Source organism: Coenobita brevimanus, chromosome 52, assembly GCF_032717465.1.
Source record: "Coenobita brevimanus isolate Jiangsu-jjx chromosome 52, ASM3271746v2, whole genome shotgun sequence".
Classification (NCBI taxonomy): domain Eukaryota; kingdom Metazoa; phylum Arthropoda; class Malacostraca; order Decapoda; family Coenobitidae; genus Coenobita; species Coenobita brevimanus.
Window position 1 is genome coordinate 197501 of NC_137005.1, and position 23438 is coordinate 220938.

The 23438-nt window shown below is 42.6% G+C and overlaps 1 protein-coding gene across 1 annotated transcript in view; it reads left to right on the top strand.

The window, feature by feature from the left end:
- The window catches only part of rt (Protein O-mannosyltransferase rt), a 73756-nt gene that overhangs the window by 39669 nt on the left and 10649 nt on the right, over positions 1–23438 (top strand). Inside the window, exons 2-7 of the mRNA XM_080272866.1 lie at positions 12158–12417; positions 14434–14558; positions 16298–16474; positions 18822–18996; positions 19215–19464; positions 20837–21057. Of these exons, the coding sequence (XP_080128992.1) occupies positions 12158–12417; positions 14434–14558; positions 16298–16474; positions 18822–18996; positions 19215–19464; positions 20837–21057 (1208 nt within the window). The remainder of the gene's footprint in view (positions 1–12157; positions 12418–14433; positions 14559–16297; positions 16475–18821; positions 18997–19214; positions 19465–20836; positions 21058–23438) is intronic.

Below are 23438 nucleotides of genomic sequence, written 5' to 3' on the forward strand. Positions count from 1 at the left end.
ACTTTATTACACCTTTTCCTTACGTAATGTCTGCTCACTTCTTCACTTCTCCCCATCTCCTCTCCTCTCCTTCACTTACCCTCCTCCTCTCTCCAACTTCTCTCTCTCGTCTTCTCTCAGTAACCTTGAAAAACTTTCCTAGATTGTGACTGGTTGCTGGTGCCGGGTAAATTAACTGACCATTATCTTCGTACCTTTGGACTCCCTTCACTGCCAGGACGTGTATGCTTGCTGACACCACACAAGGAAAGACATTGTTAAGTGAAAGGGTTATGTTCCTTTTCCATATTTTGTCAGGGAAAGACTAGTATTAGGATAACGTATTTTTAACACTGTGCTTGTTATGACTCTGCTTAATAATTCGTGTGGCGGTACTTGGAGTAAAATGCTGTACTGGTTCCTACCATGCCAGGGTTTATAGTGAGAGGATTAACACTCCCAGACTCCTGTGATTTCCTCTCATCTAAATAAAACGTTTTGGCCGCAGCGGGAACAGAGCAGTAATATCAGCCATGGAAGGGGTGTTATCAGGACGTCTCTGTGTTGTGTGCTTGCTGCCTCAACACTTAGTTTATCTGAGCGTGGACAGACTTCACCCTCGTTAATGTCAAATGAACCCTTCCTGTGCGATGACATTATCCCCAGTTAAGGAGAACCCCCCAGTGGTGACGGGGCTAATGAAGGCTTACCTGACTCCTCCAGCTCCAAGTTCCTCATTACCTGAATCAATCACCAGGTGATAGAAGGAATAAAATATAATGTATAAAAGACCTTTTCAAGAAACGTAACAAGATAATGGTTTGCTGTAGCTTCGGTATTTGAATTTATGGTAGCTGCATTGGTCTGTAAAATAGATCCAGCGGTGTGTGTGTGTGTGTGTGTGTGTGTGTGTGTGTGTGTGTGTGTGTGTGTGTGTGTGTGTGTGTGTGTGTGTGTGTGTGTGAGAGAGAGAGAGAGAGAGAGAGAGGTAGCGTTTGCTAGGAATGGAAAGGACATCGAATTCTCATCTATAAGCCGTGGTGTGAAGTCTCTACGTCATACCGTAGAGTTTCCTGGATATGCCGTACCGTGTAATTATTTTGATATTCCATACCGTACTGTGTCGTGGTGTATACATTTCCCTCAAAAGTTCTGTGAGATACCTTTAGATCGCTACGTGCAGTTTGTACGAGTGACTTCAACACCGTGCGACACATGCCGAGGCCAGAGCGGTATCACGTGACCTCGATTACAGGAGGTAAGGTCAGTGCAGGACGGTACAACATGGTTTGATGGAAGGGAATTGGTCACCTCAATGCCGCGACGTCTTTTGATATATTGTTCCTGTTAGCATAAGGCTGGTAGTTAGTGTAAGAGAAAAGTTTCGAACTGGAGGAGAAGTTAGATATCGTCCAATACAAGAGGCCTTTTTCTTACTTGAATTTAACTCACCCGGAGGTAACACGAATTTAAAAAAAAAAATAAAACAGATATCGTACTTGAAGGGGTGAACACGTCGCCTAGAAGTTGTCACATCGTAGGTGAATTAATCCATCTGTCGGCGTGCAGCACAAACTGTGGCTGAATAGATGTTATTGGTGTCCTTTCACTGCCGTAGGACTCCTTTATGTTAGGTAATTTATCGATAGCAGCAACACTTCTTCCTCAAGTTCTGCGTACTGCCCACTGACACTTTAATATCAGTCTGTATATTAATTAGGTACATTACTTCACTGCTTAAAATACGTTTATAGCATACAAGGGAGTACCGACATAAATCTGTAACACGCAGAATCCATAGCTAATGAAGATATACTATGAAATTTCCTGTGCCAGCTGGAATTCGGAAACCCACCGGCATCTCCGTTACAGTAGTGTTGTGATTATTGGAAAAGTCTGAAAATATGACATGGAAGCTGCAAATGAAGGACACCACACCGGGAACTGTCAGCATGACAAAAAAAAAAAAAAGTGTCTATGATTCTCTCACTCTTGAGCAGCTCAGAGTGATAGTGCAAAGGAGAAATCGTGTTGTTTATTTATATATTTATTATTTATTTTAGCACTAACCTCGGCCTGGTCTGATAGGACTTGTAATATTTCCATGTTGAATGTATGTTTAGACTTGAGAGAGAAATTGTATTATTTTTTTTAAGCACTAATTCCATCACGGCCTAGTACTACGTGCAGAAAATTAATCAGCAGCTTGGATACATGATGAAAATATGTGACTTAGAAACATGCGCAGTGTCGACTTAGGCCTTTATATATATATATTCGTATATGAATGTATATATACGTATATATATGTATAATATGAAAAACTCTTCCTTCCTCCCTGTCATTTTTTGTTGGACGTGTCATAACTAACAGCACCGTCCATGAATAATTTTCTTGGTATGTGTGACAATATTTTTTTTCCCCTTTGTTCCCTCCCCCATTATATTCTAGGCCGATGTTTTCCTTTTGATCCCCCTCCTACATTCCTGGGCACGCCCCTGATATTTGCGGTCAGTGATGGTTTGTCTGATAAGTACGAGGTGGGTACTGTGGTAATGTGTACTGAGGACGTGGCAAGTGGGTTAGGGTGTGTTGGTGTGATGTAGTCGTTTGTGTTTAGAGAGTTGTTAACCTGGGATCTCATATTTTATTGTTGTCTTGGTTACTTCCAGATGAGTTTAGCAGAGACTGAAAGGGAGGATAATTAATTCATTCAGTGTAAGATATCCTCCTTAACTAAACAAAAATCGTTTAATGGTTACCTGTTATAGTGAAAAATGTCTATCATAGTGAATGAGTTAATAGATGTTTTGATGTGGTTAGGTCATGATGATGATGATGATGATGATGATGATGATGATGATGATTGATGGGTGATGGTGATTGATGATTCATATAGTGAGTGAGGATGATGATGACAGGCATGGTTTGTCTCACACTTCATTGCAGTGTTTGTGATTTCGTTTCCACAGTCCGGATTCTCTTTGATAGGGCATGGTGCAGGTGTCGTGGCGTTGTGTTGTGTTTTACAGTAGTTTTTGTGGTGCCATCAATGTTGTTAACAGGGCGTGGCGAATTCCGGACTGGCGTGCTGGGGTCAGGTTGGATTAACCCGGAACGCGCTCGTGAACCCCGGTATTATTCTTGTTAGCGGCTCCTTTCACTGGTGGTGGGCACTAGATTCACTGCTGTATTTTGCGTGACAAAGCAGGCTCAGGCTTATGGTCATTTGCTTAAACAAAAATGGAGAGGTCTTGAGTGGCACTTACGGATACAAATATGCTTAAAGAGATGGTGGAATCCACATGTGTGGGATGCCCCTTTTGTGCGAGGTTCGAAGGCGAAAATTAATGGGAAAATGTGAGCCTTTAGAAAGTTCTCCACAATCGTTCTCATTTGCAGTTAACCTAATGCTGTATTGTGCAACCACTCTTCATGTATATATGCCTGCCAGTGAACCCCATGCTACAGTTGTGACTAAGCATACGAACACGTTGTGCAATTTGCTTGTGAGGAGAGTGGAATGCGACAATTTTTGTTGAAACATACGACCATTAAGTAACATTCTTCCTCAGATATTTATTTTACATATTGTATTTTCATCCTTTTTGTTAGTGAGGCAAACTTGTGTTGGTACTGCAAATGCACAAACAGCATCAGAAAATATCAAGCAGTAACACGACCTGTTTTCTGATGCAAGTTACCGTACCATGACAGTCGAGATAAAAGCTGGAATAAGAACACCCGAGTTCATTGGGTCATGCACTGGTTTTGCATGTTCTTTGTGCCATTTTTGATGCAGATGACAGTGACAAACACAATAGCCAGAATGTTGCCCAGAGAAACAAAATATTTTGATTCCAGCTTTTACCCCTGTATATATAATAATTGAATTTGCGTCCATTTATGTACCATTTTGGTCTAAGTGTGGAGAGTCCCATACTATGTATTATGGTAAGATTTTAAAGTGACCATTTAAAATAATTTAGTCTGTATTATCATGTAGTGGTTGATTTCATTAATCAACTGCGTTGTGCATTCTCACTCTCGTAGTCGAAGAGACATCTTAATCCCTGTGAATGCAATGATACTCTTTCAGTTTATTCCTGATACTTCATGACGATTTTATTGAACTTGGGAAAGACCTGTTGTATGGAAGAGATCAATGAAGGCAATATCTGATCCCTTTAGTTTGAAAACTCATTCCCTACCTGAGTAAAGTTGTCTGGCAGTAGAAAGAATAATGTCATCGAACTGAAAAAGGTTAAAACTGAGCAGCATTATGTAGAGTTGGTCAGAAGTAAATATAAAATGTCAGCCCAGAGGTCCTTAGTAAACTCTTTATATTGGTCAGGCGTTAGTCAGAGGAAAGTGAAATGAAATCGTCCTCGCCCTGAAGGAGTTGGCCTTTTTCCTCGGAACAGGCCTCCAGAGTGTACTGAAATCCCCCCCGCCCATCGTGAATGAAGCTGCTGGTGTTAGGAAATGCTGTAGTGTGTTGGTACCGTGGGGAAGGACTTTTGTTAGATGAGAGATTATACACCTTACAGTAACTTTTTTTTTTTCCTGCGTTTTCCTGCCAATAGTTTGAGATTAGTTTATGTACCTTTACAATGAACTCATTTTCAGTATAATGTTGTAATTCACATTTTCCCCCCCTCTTTTATCTTCTTGTTACCTCCAGACTGTCTTACGAAGCTCAGGAGCAACTTTAGCAATGATGTGATTAGACACAGGTCTTCACAAAAAACAGTCTCCCTGAAGCTGAATGAAATCAGAATTTAAGTCGTTATCGTAGTCCTAAATACTGATGCCAGATCACATCAAATTTCAGTTATTTGAACAGTTATGACAACGGTTTTAGTGCGGTAACGTCTTTTGAGTTTTGTTCTTGGCAATAGCTCTAGGGGCACATCCCGTAGTGCAGGATGAAAATAAGCTTCCATTAACCCTTTCATAACGATGACACATTATTTGCAGTCGTGGGGAGACCTTGTAAATGAAGAATGAACCATCGTAGCCATAGCTCCTTCACTCCGGCAACGTACTTACCATTCTAGTCAAGCTGCCACCACAGGATTTCTTTCAGCATTAATAAGAATTCTAGTAATGAAGGGGTTATCAAAGGCTTTATTTAACCCATGAAATTCTGTAAATCTGTACTTAACTAAATAAAATAGTCAGGTGATAACAGCATTGATAGAAAAGAAACATGAGATCGAACTGAGTGGGTTAATATGCAGCGGTATTCATAGAATGTCATTGAACTCAGGGGGTTGATAGGAAATGTATTAAGCAGTTAAGATAATACAAGAATATTTACCTACCTGTTTTCTTAGGTGGATCGTGCCTCACCCCTTCCCCCGCCACCAGTGTTTCTAAGAAGGAAATTCGGAATGACCTTAATTCCTTGAGTAGGTGGAGACTGCATGGCTCTCCCAGCAGCAGCAGCAGCAGCAAATGTTACCGAGAAATAAAAATAAAATGACCTACTTTTCCCGAGATAGATGTGTCATGATTGCTCCCCTCCCCACACTTACCCTCACCCCCCACTTCCACCACCACCACCACCACCACCACCACCCGTGTTTCCTGTTGGCGTTGCGAGATAAAAGTGTGTGGTTACAGTTGGATGGTAGAGTTGTATTAGTGGTAGGGTGGAAGGCACTGCGCCGTGTAGAGCAGAGGCGGAAGCTTTAACAGCCGCATTATTAAAGCATGACGTGAATGTTTAAAGGAAGACCCTCAGGTACTGTATTGACGTTTATTTCTAAAACTTACGATGAAACTATAGAACAGCGAATATGCCTGACATTTCTCTGTGGTTGCTGATAATACTCTGCAGGTTAATCAGTTCTGACAGTTACAGTTGATCCATAAATGACTTGGGAAATTTGCGGATTGCTGTCACCTTCGTGCTGTCTTTAATAATACAACCCAAAGAATTGGAGTTACCACATAACTCTGCCATTACGATTTTTTTTTTCTAGCATCAGGTAGTTCAATTAGCCTGAGAGGGACCTTTCTGTTTGGAGGAGTTAGATGTAGCCTTCTATACCTCCCTGCACTACGGGAGGCCTTTTTTTTCGTTGAATACAATGGTTTTGGATTTCCAAGAATAATCATATAAATACGTCGCCGGGTCTAAGGAATTAAACTACGATGCCGAAATGTGACCCACTGAATCCACCGAGAGTGAAGGGGTTAATGAAAGCGGTATCAGACTCTTTAGCACAAGGGGCGGCATTCTCGTCCAGTGTACTAATACATCTTACTGATTTAGCTTATTTTTGGATACGACTGGCTAACGTTGCTCTGTATGTTATTTATGTAGATTATGGTAATATTAGAAAGATTTAAGTAACATAAAAGAGGACAGGAAGGTGTAATAAAGAAAATGGGCGAGGAAAAGGCGTTAGGGAGCATTCTTAATGGACGAGAATACGAGCTAGTCACGTCATCTGAATAAAAACCTTTGAAAATAACCTTAACGGAATGAAGGGATTACGTAATCATTTCCCAGGTAACTTTATTGAGGGGGTAACAGTTTTCACCAGAGTCGTATTATTGTGGGCTTAGGAAGCTCCCAAATACATCGTCAGAGAAATTTTATTGTGCATATAATATTTCTTTGCATGCTGTTAATACCTTGCTTGCGTAAGTGACAAGCATCTCTCTGTCTGTCTGTTGCCAGACGCCTTAATCCCATACGGGATGGCCACAAACAAATCGCCTCCACGTCGCCCTGTCCCCCGCCATTTCACTACCTTTGCTCCCAGTTCACACACCTCTCTCTCATATACCTCTCCACTCCATCCCTCCCTCTCATCCTTGGCCTCCCTCTCCCTCTCTCCCCCTCCACCTCTCTCATATACATTTTCCTCGTCAGTCTCTCACTTTCCATCCTCTCCACATGGCCAAACCACCTCCATGTGTTTCTCCTAACGCATTCTATCACGTCCACACCACAACGCCCCTCCACATCCTGATTTGTCAGTCTGTCTCTCCGTGTAACTCCACTTGCTCCTATCAAATACTGTAACTCATTTCCACTGCTCTCACTCTTTACTTGTGTCCCTCCAACAAGGTCCAAGCTTCACTTCCATACGTTAGAGTTGGTATCACAGTACTGTCATGTAGTAACTTTTTCACTTCCATGCTCACTTCCCTGTTTCTTATCACTGCTTTCAAGGAACAAGCAACCTTTCTTCCTTGTTGTACCCTTTCAAGCACTTCACCTTCTGAACTTCCATCCTTACTCATCACACTACCCAAGTACTTAAACGTACTCACATTTTCCATTTCCTCATCATCCAGCCTCACTGTACATTTACTGACTTCACTTCTTTCGAAGACCATCACTTTACTCTTCCCTACCTTCACCTGTAGATTCCGTTTCTTACACTCCCAAACTTATCCACCAAGCCTTGCAGCTCCCCTTCGTCTTCACTTAACAACACAGTATTATCTGCAAACAACCGTACAGGGAGTTTCCAAACACTGCCCTCCCTCTTTAGGGCCACTCCAACATCCACAGCCCTACCTTGTATCTCTTTTATAACCCCATCCATGTACAGATTGAACAGCCATGGAGACATGACACATCCCTGTTTCAACCCAACCTTCAAAGAGAAAAAATCACTCAGTTCACCATCCACACGCACTGCAGCCTTTATCATCATACACACTCTTCACAGCATTCAGCTTATAGGCAGGTAGGAATGGTGACTGGAGAAGTAGGTATGTTGGATAGGCAGGTAAGAATGGTGACTGGGGAGGTTGGTATGTTTGATAGGCAGGTAGGAATGGTGGTTAGGCAGGTAGGTATGTTGGTTAGGCAGGTGGGAATGGTGGTTAGGCAGGTAGGTATGTTGGTTAGTCAAGTACGTATGTTGGTTGGGCAGGTGGGTATGTTGAGTGATAGATATGTAATTAGATGGGAGTTGGTAGGAGGGTTGGTTGGTTGAATCTGCGTTCGCATAGGCAGAGATTGGATTAGGTATGAAAGTGAATAGATTAGTAATGGTTGTATGGTGTTTAGCTGGTAGGTGAGTAGGTAGGTAGGTTAGTATGCTGGTTGATTGGTAAGTAGGCAGATAGGTAGGTTGGTTGGGGTGCAGCTAGCAAGTTGGGTGAAAGATGGGTAAGCTGGCTGGTTTACTGGTAGGTATGTAGGTTGGTAGGTAGGTAAGTAGATGGATGGGTAGGTTGATAAGTAGGCAGGTTGGTTGGCTGTGTGACACGTGTATAGGTAGATATGACTCAGGTGTGTTGCTTGGTTTTTAGGTCAGTAGGAAGGTAGGTAGGTATGATTGGTAGATATAGATTCCGGTTGCTTGGTTGTTTAGATAGATTTAGGTAGGAAAGTTGGTTTGGTTGACAGAGGGATAGGTGGACTGGTTAGTTTGCTAATAGATAGATAGATAGATAGATAGATAGATAGATACAGGTAGTGAAGGGAATATTAGGCAGGGGGTGGTGATGGGTTGGTCACCACCACCATGACGTGTGCTCACCAGTTACTTTCACCATGACGCGCACTCTTCCCCCTGCCTTCTCTGCTCCCGGCCCCTATCATAACTGCAGTCTGCTGTGTCACTGCAAGCACCATCACAGTTGCATTGGATGGAGAAATTGGTCATGTTATTGAAGCAGCATAGGTTAATTGTTGATCGCTTCAAGAAAATGAGTAGGCCTCCATTTGTCAGATGTTGGATTTGCGATGTGTTAGCAGTGTATCCTGGACTCGTTATCAGCTGAAAAAAAGTAGTCTGGCTTTAATTACAGTAATATAATGCAATTGTCCCGATAATGATAAGGTTAATCTCTTCATGACGATGACATTTTTCATTTTTCTCCATTCTAGGAGATTTCAATGTTCATCACCACCTTTGGCTCTCCTCTCCTTTCAGTGATCCACCTGGTGAACAAGCCTACATCTTTTCTATCCTTAATGACGTAGAGCAGCTTGTACAGCACCCTACCCGTATCTCAGACCGCCTTGGAGAGAGCTCCAACATACTTGACCTCTTCCATACAACTAATCTTTCTGCTTACACTGTTAATCTTTTCTCTCCTTTGGGCTCCTCCGATCACAACCTTGTCACCTTAACCTGTCCTATCACTCTGGTACAGCCTGTGGACCCTCCAGAGAAACGTCGTCTGTGGCACTTTGGAGCTGCGGATTGGGAGGCCCTCAGGCAGTACTTCTTTGATTTTCCCTGAATTGATTATTGCTTCCATGGCCGGGAGCCATCTGAGTGTGCCTTGTGCATTACGGAGGTTATTCTCTCGGGCATGGAAGCATACATTCCTTTCTCATATCCTTTGACTAACGCAAGAAAGCCTTGGTTTAATCGCGCTTATTCTAATGCTGTCCGCGACAAGGAGAGGGCCTACGAAAGGTACCGGAGCCAACCCACCCCTGAATCACATCATCTTTATGTTTCTGCCCGGAGTCGTGCTAAGTCTGTTCTTCGCTCTGCTAAAAATAATTTCATCCGTACTAAATGCTCTCAACTCTCCAACTCGAATTCTTCCCGCTCCTTCTGGCACCTTGCCAAAAACCTTTTAAAACTTTACCTCATCATCTCTCCCTCCTCTTTTCTACTCTGATGGTTCTGTAGCTATTTGTTCTACTGATAAAGCAGATCTCTTCGCACAGACTTTCTCCTGCAATTCCACCTTAGATAATTCCGGTGCTGTTCCTCCATCACTTCCCACCTCTGACATCCTCATGGCTGACATTAATATTTCTTCAGCTGATGTATTTTCTGCCATCACTGGCCTCAATACTAACAAGGCATATGGGCCTGATGGAGTCCCTCCTGTTGTTCTCAAGAACTGTGCTTCTGTGCTTACACCCTGCCTAAGCAAACTCTTTCGCCTTTGTCTATCAACTTGTACCTTTCCTTCTTGCTGGAAGTTTGCTCTCATTCAGCCAGTCCCAAAGAAGGGTGACCACTCCCAACCCTCCAACTATCGTCCAATTGCTATAATGTCCTGTATTTCAAAAGTTTTCGAATCAATTCTCAATAGAAAAATTTTAAGGCATCTTTCCTCTCACAACCTTCTTTCTGATCGTCAGTACGGGTTCCGTCAGGGACACTCCACTGGCGATCTTCTCACCTACCTTTCAGACTCCTGGTCATCCTCCTTTCGGGACTTTGGCGAAAGCTTTGCCATTGCACTTGACATCTCAAAGGCTTTCGATCGAGTCAGGCATAAGTCTTTAATTTTCAAACTGCCCTCTTACTGTTTCTATCCTTCTATCTGTGCCTTCATCGCTAGCTTCCTTTCTGGTCGTTCTGTAGCCGCTGTTGTAGACGGCCATCGTTCTTCTCTTAGATCTATCAACAGTGGTGTTCCTCAGGGCTCTGTCCTATCACCAACTCTCTTCTTTTTATTCATCAATGACCTTCTAAGCTGTACATCTAACCCTATCCACTCATACGCTGATGACTCCATCCTTCACCTTTCAATTCGGTTCCCACAACGCCCATCTCGGCAGTTACTTCAACAAACAAGGGATGAGGCTATGGCACACTTAATGTCTGACTTGGCTCGTATCTCTGACTGGGATAAAAATAATCTTGTTTTTAATGCATCTAAGACTCAGTTCTTACACCTATCAACCCGTCAAAATCTTCCACAGGTATACCCACTAATGTTTAAGGGATTGCCAGATGGAAGCCCAATGTACGCATATGCATAACAGCCAGTCAAAGGTATTCATTCATGGGCATGATATTTTTTATCAACGAGTATTTTAGTGACTTTAATGGTCTATAGTGTTGCTAACTCTTGCAAGTTTATCCAGACATATAGAATAGTCACAATAGTTGTTACTTTTCAAGGTCTGGACCGAAATAGGGCTCACCTGCTAGGTAGCAGACGACACCTTAAAGTCCCTCATTTTAAAGTAGGTTTTTGTAAGCCGGAAGAAAAAATTAGTTGTGGGATGAATACGGTGGTTCAGTGGGGGGTCTGAAAATGGCAAAGTAAACTCAGATTAATGCGTGTCAACTACACGAGGGGCATTGAGGCAGACCATCTGTTTCTGCTAAGTCTCGGTCTTCCCCCAGAATTTGACCCACAATACCTGATGTTATGTCCAGGTCCTCAGTTGCATTGGGCGTGAACAGGGACAGAGGGATACTACCTTCGTCCAGTAGTCTGACCCGCATGTGAATCAACCTCATATCCTTTTTTTTCGCGAGCTGGCCGTGCACCACCGTGAGGAGTAGGATGGGTGGTGGACGTGATGAAAATGGTGACAGGCGCTTCCCCTCCCCCCCAAAAAAAAAAAAAAAAAATCTATTACGTCCAGTTATGACACAAGAGGGCTTTTTGATTATGTAAGCTGGAAGGGAAGAGTATGCGCTGTGGGAAGTTGATGGTGGCGGCGGCTGAGTGGGTCAGTGGTGAGGTGAAAGTTGTGGTGGAGTGAGGAAGATGGTGGCGGCAGGTGTACTATAGTATATGTTGCCCCACCACCTCACACCCAGGGACACGATGAGTCTTGGGATGAGCTGCCGGCATGCCAAGTCTGCTCGAACACAGAGCGACTTCATTTTTTGTGTGTGTGTGTGAGATGCCAGATATATGGGAGGCATACATGCTTACTTTCTTCTTCTACTTTGCGTTTTGTTTTCCATCGTGAATGTTTGAAATAAATCACCACCACGCCTAAACTGGTCAGCCTACTGTGTCTGTCATATGGCGCCATAACCTCACCTCATCCCTCAGCGTCCCTTTTTCACCCCCCCCCCACTCCCAGCGCCAAGCCTTAAAGAAAATTGTACTCCCATAGCCATTGATGTGTCACACACAGGCCATCATTACAGGGTGTACTCTTCCCACCCTGCCTCGCTTTGCATTGCCAATGGATTAACTATCTAGCATATAATGTGAATCACACCTGTAAAGAAAAATCTGTGCAGAAGGTTAAGTCCTGGAGGCAAAGTGAAAGACTATTGGAGCTTCAGTAATGTATGAGTGTCTGGCACATTTCACTCGGTATGCTGTTGATTCTCCCTTTCGTGTGCTTCTCTCCTTGTTTTCTTGATCCTCCCTTACCCTATCCTTAGATGGGGAAGAAAGGTCATGATTTTGATGATGATGATGATGATGATGATGATGATTGTTAACATTAGCTAAATATGTTTTAATCCCGCAGGGGGATGGTGAGTCAGCTCCTGATACCCCCCCACCAGAGACTGCACCAGAGGATTCCAGTATCACCCCCACCGACACCCCCCCTGCCACCAAAGGATCTGTTAGTCCAAAAACACACAAGAAATCCAAGAATAATGCCAAATCCAGGCCAACTACACCCCCCTTGGAGCTGAGTGTGCAGTTAGACGGGATGTCGATAACACTCTTTGCTGTGTCCTTTATTACTCGCGTGTGGAGGCTGGATACCCCAAGGGGCATTGTGTGAGTGTTGCAAGTTACCTGAGATATTGCCTGCTTCAGGTACAGAAATTTTTCAGTTGAATGGATGAACGCTCTTATGGTTTTGATATTGAAAGTGTTTAATGGACAGTGTGGTTTAGTTTCATAGAATACAGTGCCTAATAGTTGTAAGTCACATATATTACCATTCTGCTGTAGTGTAGTACCATACCAGGTACTGTACCTCTCAGGGTTTGATACTTGCAGTTTTCCATGTACGGTATCCAGACGGAGCCATTATCCGGACATGCCTTTGGCCCTATTACATCGAATAATCAAGAGATTACTGTATTTTCTGTTGTAACACTGTGTTTTTTTGGCATCAACTCCAGTAACCAAATATTGGAGATTCCACCTATAATTTTACATTAATGTTTTTGCTATATTGGTGAAATGAGCAAGGGAAATCACTAAGGGAAATTGTGATAACCATGCTCTTGCTCACATGTCATGAGCTCATAAAGCGCACTTTACTGGTTTGTATCCCACATGCCTCTGTACTTATCCCTTAAATATGTTTAATTATTAGCTGCTATGTCTGTTTGACACCTTGCTTCCCCTACAAGTCCCATGATAGGGGATGGCTCTGACAGAACTGCCTCAAGTCTACTCTGTTGATAAGTCCATCCTGTACCTACCATTTAATTATTGTTCCTCTTTCCTATTCCACACCATGTAATGTCCCCTTGTTCAAAGTTACTTGGTTACCTGCCATTCCAGTTGCTGCTGTCATAAAGGTGTGCATTCACATCTCATTTAGGATATGTTTGTCACATTCTACCCTGATGCATCATATAATAGACAGTATTCTTTGGACAGAAACACATAGCAAATCTCACCAAGCTTGGAATGTTGGTCAGCAAAGTGGGAAACAGAAATGATATGTGGGCTTTGCCATGAGTGTTCAGTTAACAGAGTTAACAGCCAGTCATCTGTACACTTATGTATCATCCAGTAATCATGATTTCACTTGTTGTTCAGTTGCTAAGACCTTTTAACACCTTCAGTCATGTAATATCTTTTATTTTGTTCTTGCTGTCACCACACAGTTTTATTCACTGTCAGAATGACTTTTTGAACTGGAGGGTTAGATGTAATGCCCATGAACCCCAAACTGTAAGCAGTTTCCTAATTAAATTGTCTAGTGGCGGCTAGAATGATGCAAGAAATACATCCTTGGTGTGATGGGGTTGTTGTTGTTTGTTATTGTTCTTGCTGCTGCTGCTGCTGCTGCAGGCTGACCTGAAACATGAACCCAGTGTACTGCAGGCTGAAGTTTCCCCTCTCCTGCAGTTCACTATCCACCATTCAGGGGATGGGGAGGGAGATGAGGGATGTTTGTATAACTTGGCGGTGAAACTGCATGGTTTATCTGTGCCACTGGATAAACGTGTCCCTCTACAAGGATTAAAATCACTGAGGTCTATAGTATGGAGAGGCTTTCTCATGGGTAGCGCCGCTTAGTTTGTGTGCCTGCCACCAGGGGCCCAGGGTGGCACTGATGATGATTATGCACTACACTTGACACCCACACCTTTTGAAATCAGCCGATGAATTCGGACAATATAGTGCCATGGCTCATTGCTCAGTTTATGTAAGCAACAGCGAAACAGAAACAGCAAGCTAAGAACAGTGTTTCAATTGCATTACCATGGTGGAGGCGACGAGTGTGAGTGTTTCAGTGTGGCGGCCAAAGTCAAATGCTCGCTGCATAAATAGCTCCTCCATACTATAGAGCTCAGTGGTTAAAATCCTAAACTACAGCTCGGTATAACAGTGCTGAAGTCTCAGTGCTTTTCTGGATAAAATAGTCAAATTAATCCAATTTTTCATGGTTCATTTTTTTTCTCTCTCTCTCCAAACCGAGACTCAAAGATAATTTTCTGCACATCTTATTTGTCTAATTTTGGTTCATATTGTACTGTCATCAAGTTACATATTTACCTTGAGAGTTTATTTTTGTTGATAATTATAACTAATCTTTGTCTTATCCTGCAGGTTTGATGAGCTGCACTATGGGAAATATGCAGGTTTATATATGCAGAACACTTTCTTCTTTGACTCACAGCCACCACTTGGAAAACAGCTAGTTGCTCTTGCTGCATACCTGGCTGGCTTTGATGGTAGGTTCAGAGAACAGCTTGTATTGCTTTGTATTATCCTTATCTAATACTATTTTTTTCATTGATGTACATGTGGTAAAAAAAAAATGTTGCACAGAAGAGATCAAATACCTTTCCTAATACTTGAGGCACCCACCAATACACACTCTCTGTCCATGTGTCATGTTATTTTGTACATGGTCTGTGCTGAGATTTTATTTTGACTGTCTGTGAACATACTGTTTGTACTTGCACAGTTGCTTCACTTTTTGGAAAAACAGTTATGAATCTCTTACATGATATTCTGAGGAGTACGTTGGGCATCACTAGGAACTGAAAATCATCGTTTACCTTCGTGTTGTGATGAGAAAGGGTAAACTGAGATGGTTTGGGTATGTTGAGAGGATGGAGGATGACAGCTGAATGTGGAGGGTGAGAGGTGTAAATATTGAGGACAGAGTTGCTAGAGGAAGACCGGAAAAGACCTGGCACGAGGCCATAGAATGTGATCTCAGGGTTATAGGACTAATGAGAGAACCTGCTAGAGATCAAGCAGTGTGGAGAGCTGCCATTGTGTGACCAAGGCTAATGTATACAAGCATGTTGCAGCCATTATAAACAAAATAAAACTATCTGTGACAGCGGTTGGTTTGTATCAAACCCTGCATAGGAGACACTTCTTCTTGTAGTTCAGCACTATCTATCTGTCTATAGCCAGACGCACTAATCCCGCAAAGGGTGGCCGCAGACGAAACGCCTCCAAGTTGCTCTGTCACCCGCCATTTGACTACCCTCCCCCCAACTCACTCCCCTTTCCCTCATATACCTCTCAGGTCCATCCTTCCACCTCATCCTCAGTCTTCCCCTCCCTCTCCCTCCCTCCACCTTGCCTACATACACCTTCTTGGTCAGTCTTTCTTCACCAGCTCAATGAAGTTATTGGAGTAAAAAAAAAAAATCTATTGCCAGACACCTTAATCCCATAATGGGTGGCCACAAACAAATCGCCTCCTTGTCGCCCTATCCTCCGCCATTTCACTGCCCTGCTCCCACATCACACACCCCTCTCTCATATACCTCTCCACTCCATCTTTCCATCTCACCCTTAGCCTCCTCCTCCCTCTCCCCCCCACCACCTCACTCACATACACTCTCCTCATCAGTCTCTCACTCTCCATCCTCTCCACATGGCCAAACCACCTCAGTGTGTTTCTCCTAATGCTTCCTATCACATCCACATCCACACCACAACGCTCCTTCACATCCTCATTTGTTAGTCTGTCTCTCCATGTGACTCCACAGGCTCCTCTCAAATAACTCAACAAGGTCCAAGCTTGACTTCCATACATTAGAGTTGGTATCACAATACTGTCATGTAGTAACGTTTTCACTTCCATGCTCACTTCCCTGTTTCTTATCACTCCATTCAGGGAACCAGCAACCTTTCTTCCTTGTTGTACCCTTTCAAGCACTTCACCCTCCAAACTTCCGTCCTTACTAATCACACGACCCTGCCCCCCCCTCTTTTTTTTTTTTAGGGTAGTGAAAAAAAAAAAAAACTATATTCATAAGCATAGTTTGGAAAAGTGGATTGGCATTTAATGTGGATAGATGTATGGTAGCAAAGAAAACAAAGCTCAAGTTACCTTTTATTTCTGATGGTTTTAACAGTAAGGACATCTTCAGAGGTAGCTGCATGTGTATCACAGTTATTATAAGGACTTGTTTGCTGTATTCCAGTGTTACTGCACTTGTTTCAGGGAACTTCAAGTTTGATCGTATTGGTACTCCCTATGATGCCCTTGTGCCGGTGTCAGCCATGAGGGTGGTGCCGGCATTCTTTGGCTCGCTGTTGATGCCAACTGTGTACAACATCATGGTTGAACTTGGCATGTCACACTATGCTGGAGCCCTCGCTGCTTTTCTGGCTATATTTGGTAAGGAGATTCTGCACTGCTTCATGATTGGATAAGTCTTCTGTGATACTGTACTGTATTATTGTTAATTAAATTGTACAGTATGGCTGTTGAAATTTTAGAATTCATCCAGTCATCCATCATCCAATTCTGTGTTGCCCCATGAGGAGTGCAGGAGCCCTGAGCTAGGCAAGTTGGTCCTGTTATTTATGTATTTGCATCATTAAAGTAACCATGAAAGTATTCTTGTATTGATTTAATAGTTCACACACACACACACTTTACTCTTCCCTACATTCACCTTTAGATTCTGTTTCTTACACACACTCCCAAACTCATCCACCAAGCCTTGCAGCTCTCCTTCGTCTTCACTCAACAACACAGTATCATCTGCAAACAACAGCACAGGGAGTTTCCAAACAATATCCTCTCTCACCAGGGCCACTCCAACATCCACTACCCTACCTTCTACCTCTTTTATTACCCCATCCATGTACAGATTGAGCAACCAGGGAGAAATGACACATCCCTGTTTCAACCCAACCTTCAAAGAGAAAAATTCACTCAGTTCACCATCCACACACACTGCAGCCTTAGCACCATCATACATACTCTTCACAGCATTCAACAACTTCTCATCTACTCCATATATTCTTAATACTTTCCACAATCCATGTCTATCCACCCTGTCATATGCTTTCTCCAAATCCATGAAAGCTGCATACAACTTCTTTCCCTTCTCTAGAAACTTTTCCACTAAAGTTCTAAGAATGAATATCTGATCTACACAACCTCTTCCCTTCCTAAAGCCTCCCTGTTCATCTCCAACTAATTCCTCCGTTCTTTCTTTAACTCTGTCAATAAGTATCCTACCATACACTTTTGCTGTTATACTAAGAAGACAGATGCCCCTATGATTACCACACACTTCTTTTTCCCCTTTTCCTTTGTTCGTTCATCGTTTGTACAAGGGAATAATTATACCTGACTTCCAATCCTCTGGGACTCTACCTTCCTCCCAGGCCAATCTGCACTTTTTCCACATCCATTCTACTACTATCTCTCCCCCATACTTCAGCATTTCACCACACACACCATCAATTCCTGGGGCTTTCCCTGATTTACCTTTCTTCATTGCTTCCACAACTTCTATCCTACTGATTTCTTCAGTAGATTAATTATCATTCAGGTATAAAGTACAAATCTTATTGAGGATAATTGTCGTCATTTGATCTGAGATGTAATGTTGTATTGTTTCATGTGCACTGTTCTCTCTCAGTTCCTGGGCAGTAGATCAGCCGCTCATTTGCTTGTTACCTGCACCCAAACCAATGAATACAGTGTTTGTCACTCAGAGTATAAGAAAATGAAATTATAATTGAAAATTTTAATATGCAGATTATACTAAGGATAATTGTCACCCTTTGATTTTTATATGTGGGCTCAGTGCCCACCCAGTCAGTCAGCTGTTTGAATGTTTATGCTGCCTGTCACACATCAATCATTTTTGTTGCCACATTAGAGCTCAAAAAATATTAATTCTCTCTCAGAACTGTAGTGCTTATAGAACATGATAATTATCAGGAGAGATCAGTACCAGATTGATCATGTTGTCACATTAAGCTGTTCAAACAAAAGTGGCATTTTGATTATGTATGTTGAGTATTTGTGAAAATTCTTGAAGAGAAATTATCAGTTTTTGGCAGAGATTAATACTACTGTATTGTTGCTGTGCATGTGAAACAAGCAACATTTGGGTTGTGAACATCCTAAATAATTAAAGATGGCCAACCCAGCTTGTTCTTTGTATGGCAGCCCAGTTCCTCCTGTTTCAACACCATCCTGCTTTTTAGTAGTCATAAAATGTCACATATACAGTAAACCTTGGATATTTTGGGGCAGTAAAGTACATGGCAAATTGTGAGAGTTGGGCACATGGATAACTTGACCCCCTGTGTAATATACAGAGAACTTGCCTGTGAAAGTTGTTTTGCTTCTGATGAAACTGATTTTCCATTTCTCCTCAATTATTGTACTGTACAGCATCACTTGTATGAAATAATTTGATGTTTTGAAAAAAATCTCAATAAGCATGCACCATAGTTATAAACTTATAACTGGGGATCAATTTTAAATTTGCTTAAGTGGGTTTTCTCTCGACAGACATAGGCCACTCCAACAGCTTGCATGATATCGTGAAATTCAGTGGGCGTTAGTTATGGGATAGGACTGAGTCTCCTTGGTTACTATTCAAATTGACCTTCCTGTCTGACTACACTTGGCCACCAACAGAACTGAAAGGGATTTAGAGTCTTTTTCATCATAGAACGAATGTGCTGTAGATGACAATACCTTCTGCCTTTTGCAGACAATGCCATGCTCACACAGTCCCGTTACATACTGATGGAGGGCATTCTTATGTTCTTTGGGCTGTTTGGTTTGCTATGTATCCTCAAGTTCCGACGCTTCTACCACCAGCCGTACAGTCTTCCATGGTTCATCTGCCTCATTGCTGGAGCCATATCCTTAGGGGCCTGTGTCTGGTGAGTACAATATTGCAGTCACTTCTCATCTAACCTTTTTTGCTGACTAATGAAGCAGTGAATATACAGGTATTTGAAATGATAGTTTTGGGAACACTGGGAGCATAGAGTTTTCTAGGTGTTTTTTATTATAATAAATGCTCTATAGTAAGTCATTCTGATATGAAAGTAAAGGATTGGATGTTGCCATTTTAATTTTATTTCAATAATTTCCTCAGTGTTCGATACTTTGGAGTCTTCACAATGATTCTGGGCGTAGGTATCCTGGCCCGGGACTTTTGGGAAATGGTTGGTGATAAAAAGGTGACGGAGCGACAGTTGCTGGGCCACTTCATCACCCGGGCAGTCATTTTCATCACTATACCAATAGCCCTCTACATTGGCAGCTTCTACGTCCACCTCTCACTCCTCTATAAGGCTGGGCCTAATGACAACATCATGACCTCTGCATTCCAAGCCAGTCTTGAGGTAAATACCATTGATGGTTTTTCTTGTATAAACTTGAGCCCCATGAGTTCATTCACTGTCCTTTCCAGTTTTTCTTCCAGGTACCAGACAATTTATTCAACATGAAAAGGCCTCATTATGAGCCCCACTCATCCCTGAGTGGCATTACATGAGCAGTAAACCCCAACCACTCCTTGGATATAAACCTTTAGCGGCTCAATCTGATTGGTTTGCTGTAATTACCCACTAAACCACCAGGTGCCATAATTTGGTTATATGGTTACCACCCAGCGTAGTAAATGGTTTCCTGGTGTACAGGAAACCATTAGGTTTGTCACTCAGTGTAGAGTTACCCATAGGCAGAAGGAAGAGGAAAGAATGAAAGAAAGAAAGACAAAAGAGGGAGTGTAAAGTCACCCATAGGCAGAAGGACGAGGAAAGAATGAAGTAAAGAAAGACAGAAAAGGAAGGATGGAATGGAGAGAGGAGAGGAAAGGGCAGACACCCGAGAGCAGCACTACATCGAGTGAGTGGATGGTGAGCGCCCCCACCTACCACATAATAATAATAATAATAATAATGATAATAATAATAATAATAATATTGATAATAATAATGATAACAATAATAATAATAATAATAATAATAATACAGTACATCCCCACAGTATGCGAGTTCCGAGTGGTTTGGCCATGTGGAGAGGATGGAGGGTGAAAGACTGACGAAGAGAGTGTATGTGAGTGAGGTGGAGGGGGGAAGAGAGAGGGGGAGGCCGAGGATGAGATGGAGGGATGGGGTGGAGATGTGTATGAGAGAGGGGGGTGTGAGTTGGGAGCAGGGCAGTGAAATGGCAGGGGACAGGGCGACTTGGAGGCGATTTGTTTGTGGCCACCCCAAATGGGATTGAGGCGTCTGGCAATAGATAGATAGATAGAAGGTTTATATCCAATAGGTGGTTGGAGTTTATTGCTCACATAATGCCACTCAGGGATAAGTGAGGCTGGTCACTGTCATCTTAAATGTCAGGACCAGCTTGCCTAGCTCCGGGTCCCTATGCTTCTCATGGGGCGACATAGGATTGGATGATGGATGGAAGGAATAATAATCCATCCATCCATCATCCAATCCTACGTTGCCCCACAAAGAGCGTAGGAGCCCGGGGCTAGGCAAGTTGGTCCTGACATTTAAGATGAGAGTGACCAGCCTCACTCATCTGTGAGTGGCATTACATGAGCAATAAACCCCGGTCACCCCTTGAATAATAATTATAATAATAATAATAATAATAATAATAATAATAATAAAAATAATAATGCAATAATGATGAAAAAGCAAGTTCTGGCAGTTTATTGTAAAGAAAATAATGCAATACTGTGCTAATGTTTCTTTACAGGGTGGCCTTGCAGCAATCATCTCCAACCAGCCAGTGAAGGTGGTACACGGGTCACAGGTAACCTTAAGACACACACATGGGCGCACCTGCTGGCTACACTCTCACGATGCACTCTACCCAGTAAAATATTCTGACGGTCGTGGGTCATCACATCAACAGCAGGTCACCTGTTACAGCTACAAGGATGTCAATAACTGGTGGATTGTCAAGAAACCAGAAATGTAAGCACATGAGTTTTCCCTAGGGTTTGTAAAATTAAACTTTGTGGTGTTTGTATGGTGAGTGTGTTTGTATGGTGAACGTGAACAGTTTGATTATTTGAATTTTGTTAAAACAGCTTTTACTGACCTTCCGTACACTGGTCTTACAGAATAGCCCTAGACATGCCATAAAAACACCCTTGCTAATACCATCACACTATTCTTGAATGAAACAGCCAATCCTTGATTACTAAGGTTTATACAGTGCAGAATATGTATGGTCCTGTAAACTTAAACTCTTCATCATCATCATCATCATCATTCAGACCTTCCCCGCCCTAGGGCAGGGTGAGGAGTGACGTCATCCAGACAGCCCAAGTTTGTGCAGTCCAATGGGCCACGCTTCCATTGACCCATCATTCAAGTCCCTGGAATCCTGGTTCTATCTGATACACCAAAAACTTTCATCACATTCTGTAGCTTCACATAAACCTATCTGATAGTCAATCCAAATGCTGTCACATTAAAAAGAGGTGCCAAATCCATGATCATGCACATCATCTCACAACATTCATCCAGCCAGCTCTATCTGTTGTTAGTCTCCTAGCCTTACCGACTTTCATATCTCTCTTCCTCACACACTCATCCACCATATCCCTTCACCTTCTTCCTCCTTCAGATTCACTCAGATATACTTTTTTCACCACTCAATTATACTTTTTTCACCACTCAATTGTTATCCATTCTCTCCACATGATAATACCATCTCAGTACACTCTCTTCGATTCTGGTGTCCACTGACTTCCTCACTCTGCATCTATCACGAATCACATCATTTCGTATCTTATCCACTCTCTCTACTCCACATACATTCCTCAGCAGTCCCATCTCCACTGCTCAAACTCTTGACTTCTCATTTTCATGCCACGCCATGGTCTCACATCCGTATGTTACAGTTGGCACTAACACGTTAAGTTTCGTTTCCTTTTTAAAGGCTCCAACATGCTTGCATGCGTCGGCCTTGGTCACGTAATGGCGGCTTTCCACGCTGCACGATCCATTGCATCCTCCCTGTTCAGTCCCATAACCCTGAGGTCACATTTAATGACCTCGTTCCATGTCTTTCTTGGTCGACCCCTCATAACCCCACCCCCAATATTAACACTTCTCACCTTCCTCACCCAATTATCATCCCACATCCTCTCCATATGTCCAAACCACCTCAATCTACCTCTCCTCATGACAACATCTATACACTCCAGTCCCATCCTATCTCTCAACTCTTCCATCGTAAACCCAGCCCTCGCGGACCTTGCACGCAGGGACGCGCTACACATCCACCTAATCATTGTCATTTCTGTACATCTGAGCACATCCTCAATAAAAAAAAGAAAAAAAAAAGTAAGGGTCAGAGGAGGATGGTAGGTCAGAAATGGGGTTGATGGACATGGTAAAACAATGTGTGAGAAAGAGATGGGTGGAAGTTGAGGGAGCTAAGAAATTGACATTGGATGATAAGATTGAATGAAGTTTGCATGAAGAAGCACATTACAAGCACATTACAAGGTTTCGGCATGCATTTTCATAATTTGATAGCTGGCAGAATGAATGTACTATGTGTGCCAGTCATCTGTAAGGAAATGTTTTTGAATGGCATGTGAAGTTGAGCTAGGACTGCAAAGTCATGAATGGATTGGAAATTTGTTTATTATTCATTTCAGTGGGCATGGTGTTGATAATTCTCCAAAATTTTGTCTCTTGTTTGTGAATCCTCCGTCACCCTATCTTTAGGTGGGAATGAAGATTAGGATGAGGTTGAAGATTAGGATGAGGTTGAAGGATGGCATTTGCTACTGCAGAGTAGTATTGGCATCAGGCAGGCACAGCTGTTAAATACCTATACAGTATATCTCTCCTGTACTCTTGGGTAATTACCACCTTGGGCAGCATAATTCATTGGGCTTGTGGAGGAAATGGAGGATGACAACTGGGTCCAGAGGGTGAGGTGTGTGAATGTTGAGGGTTGGGTTGCAAGAGGCAGACTGAAAAAGATCTGGGATGAAGTCATAGAGTGTGGTCACAGGGATACAGGACTGAGTAGGGAGGCTGCTAGAGATTGAGCAATGTGTAGGGCCACCATTAGTAGCCAAAGTTCATGGATGCAAGCATGTTGGAGCCTATGTACACAAAACAGTGTGATACAGAACGATATGGACATACCATGACATCTGATGCAAGAAATTATGGACAAAGAATATTACATTTGCATTTCTACATCTGGACAAAAACTCACTCTTTCATTGTGCTGCTTCATATACATGGGATGTCCATCTCTTCCTCCTTGAGAATCATTTGTGGGTAGAATAACTTAACAAGCTTCTCACAGCCTAAAGTATTAGTTA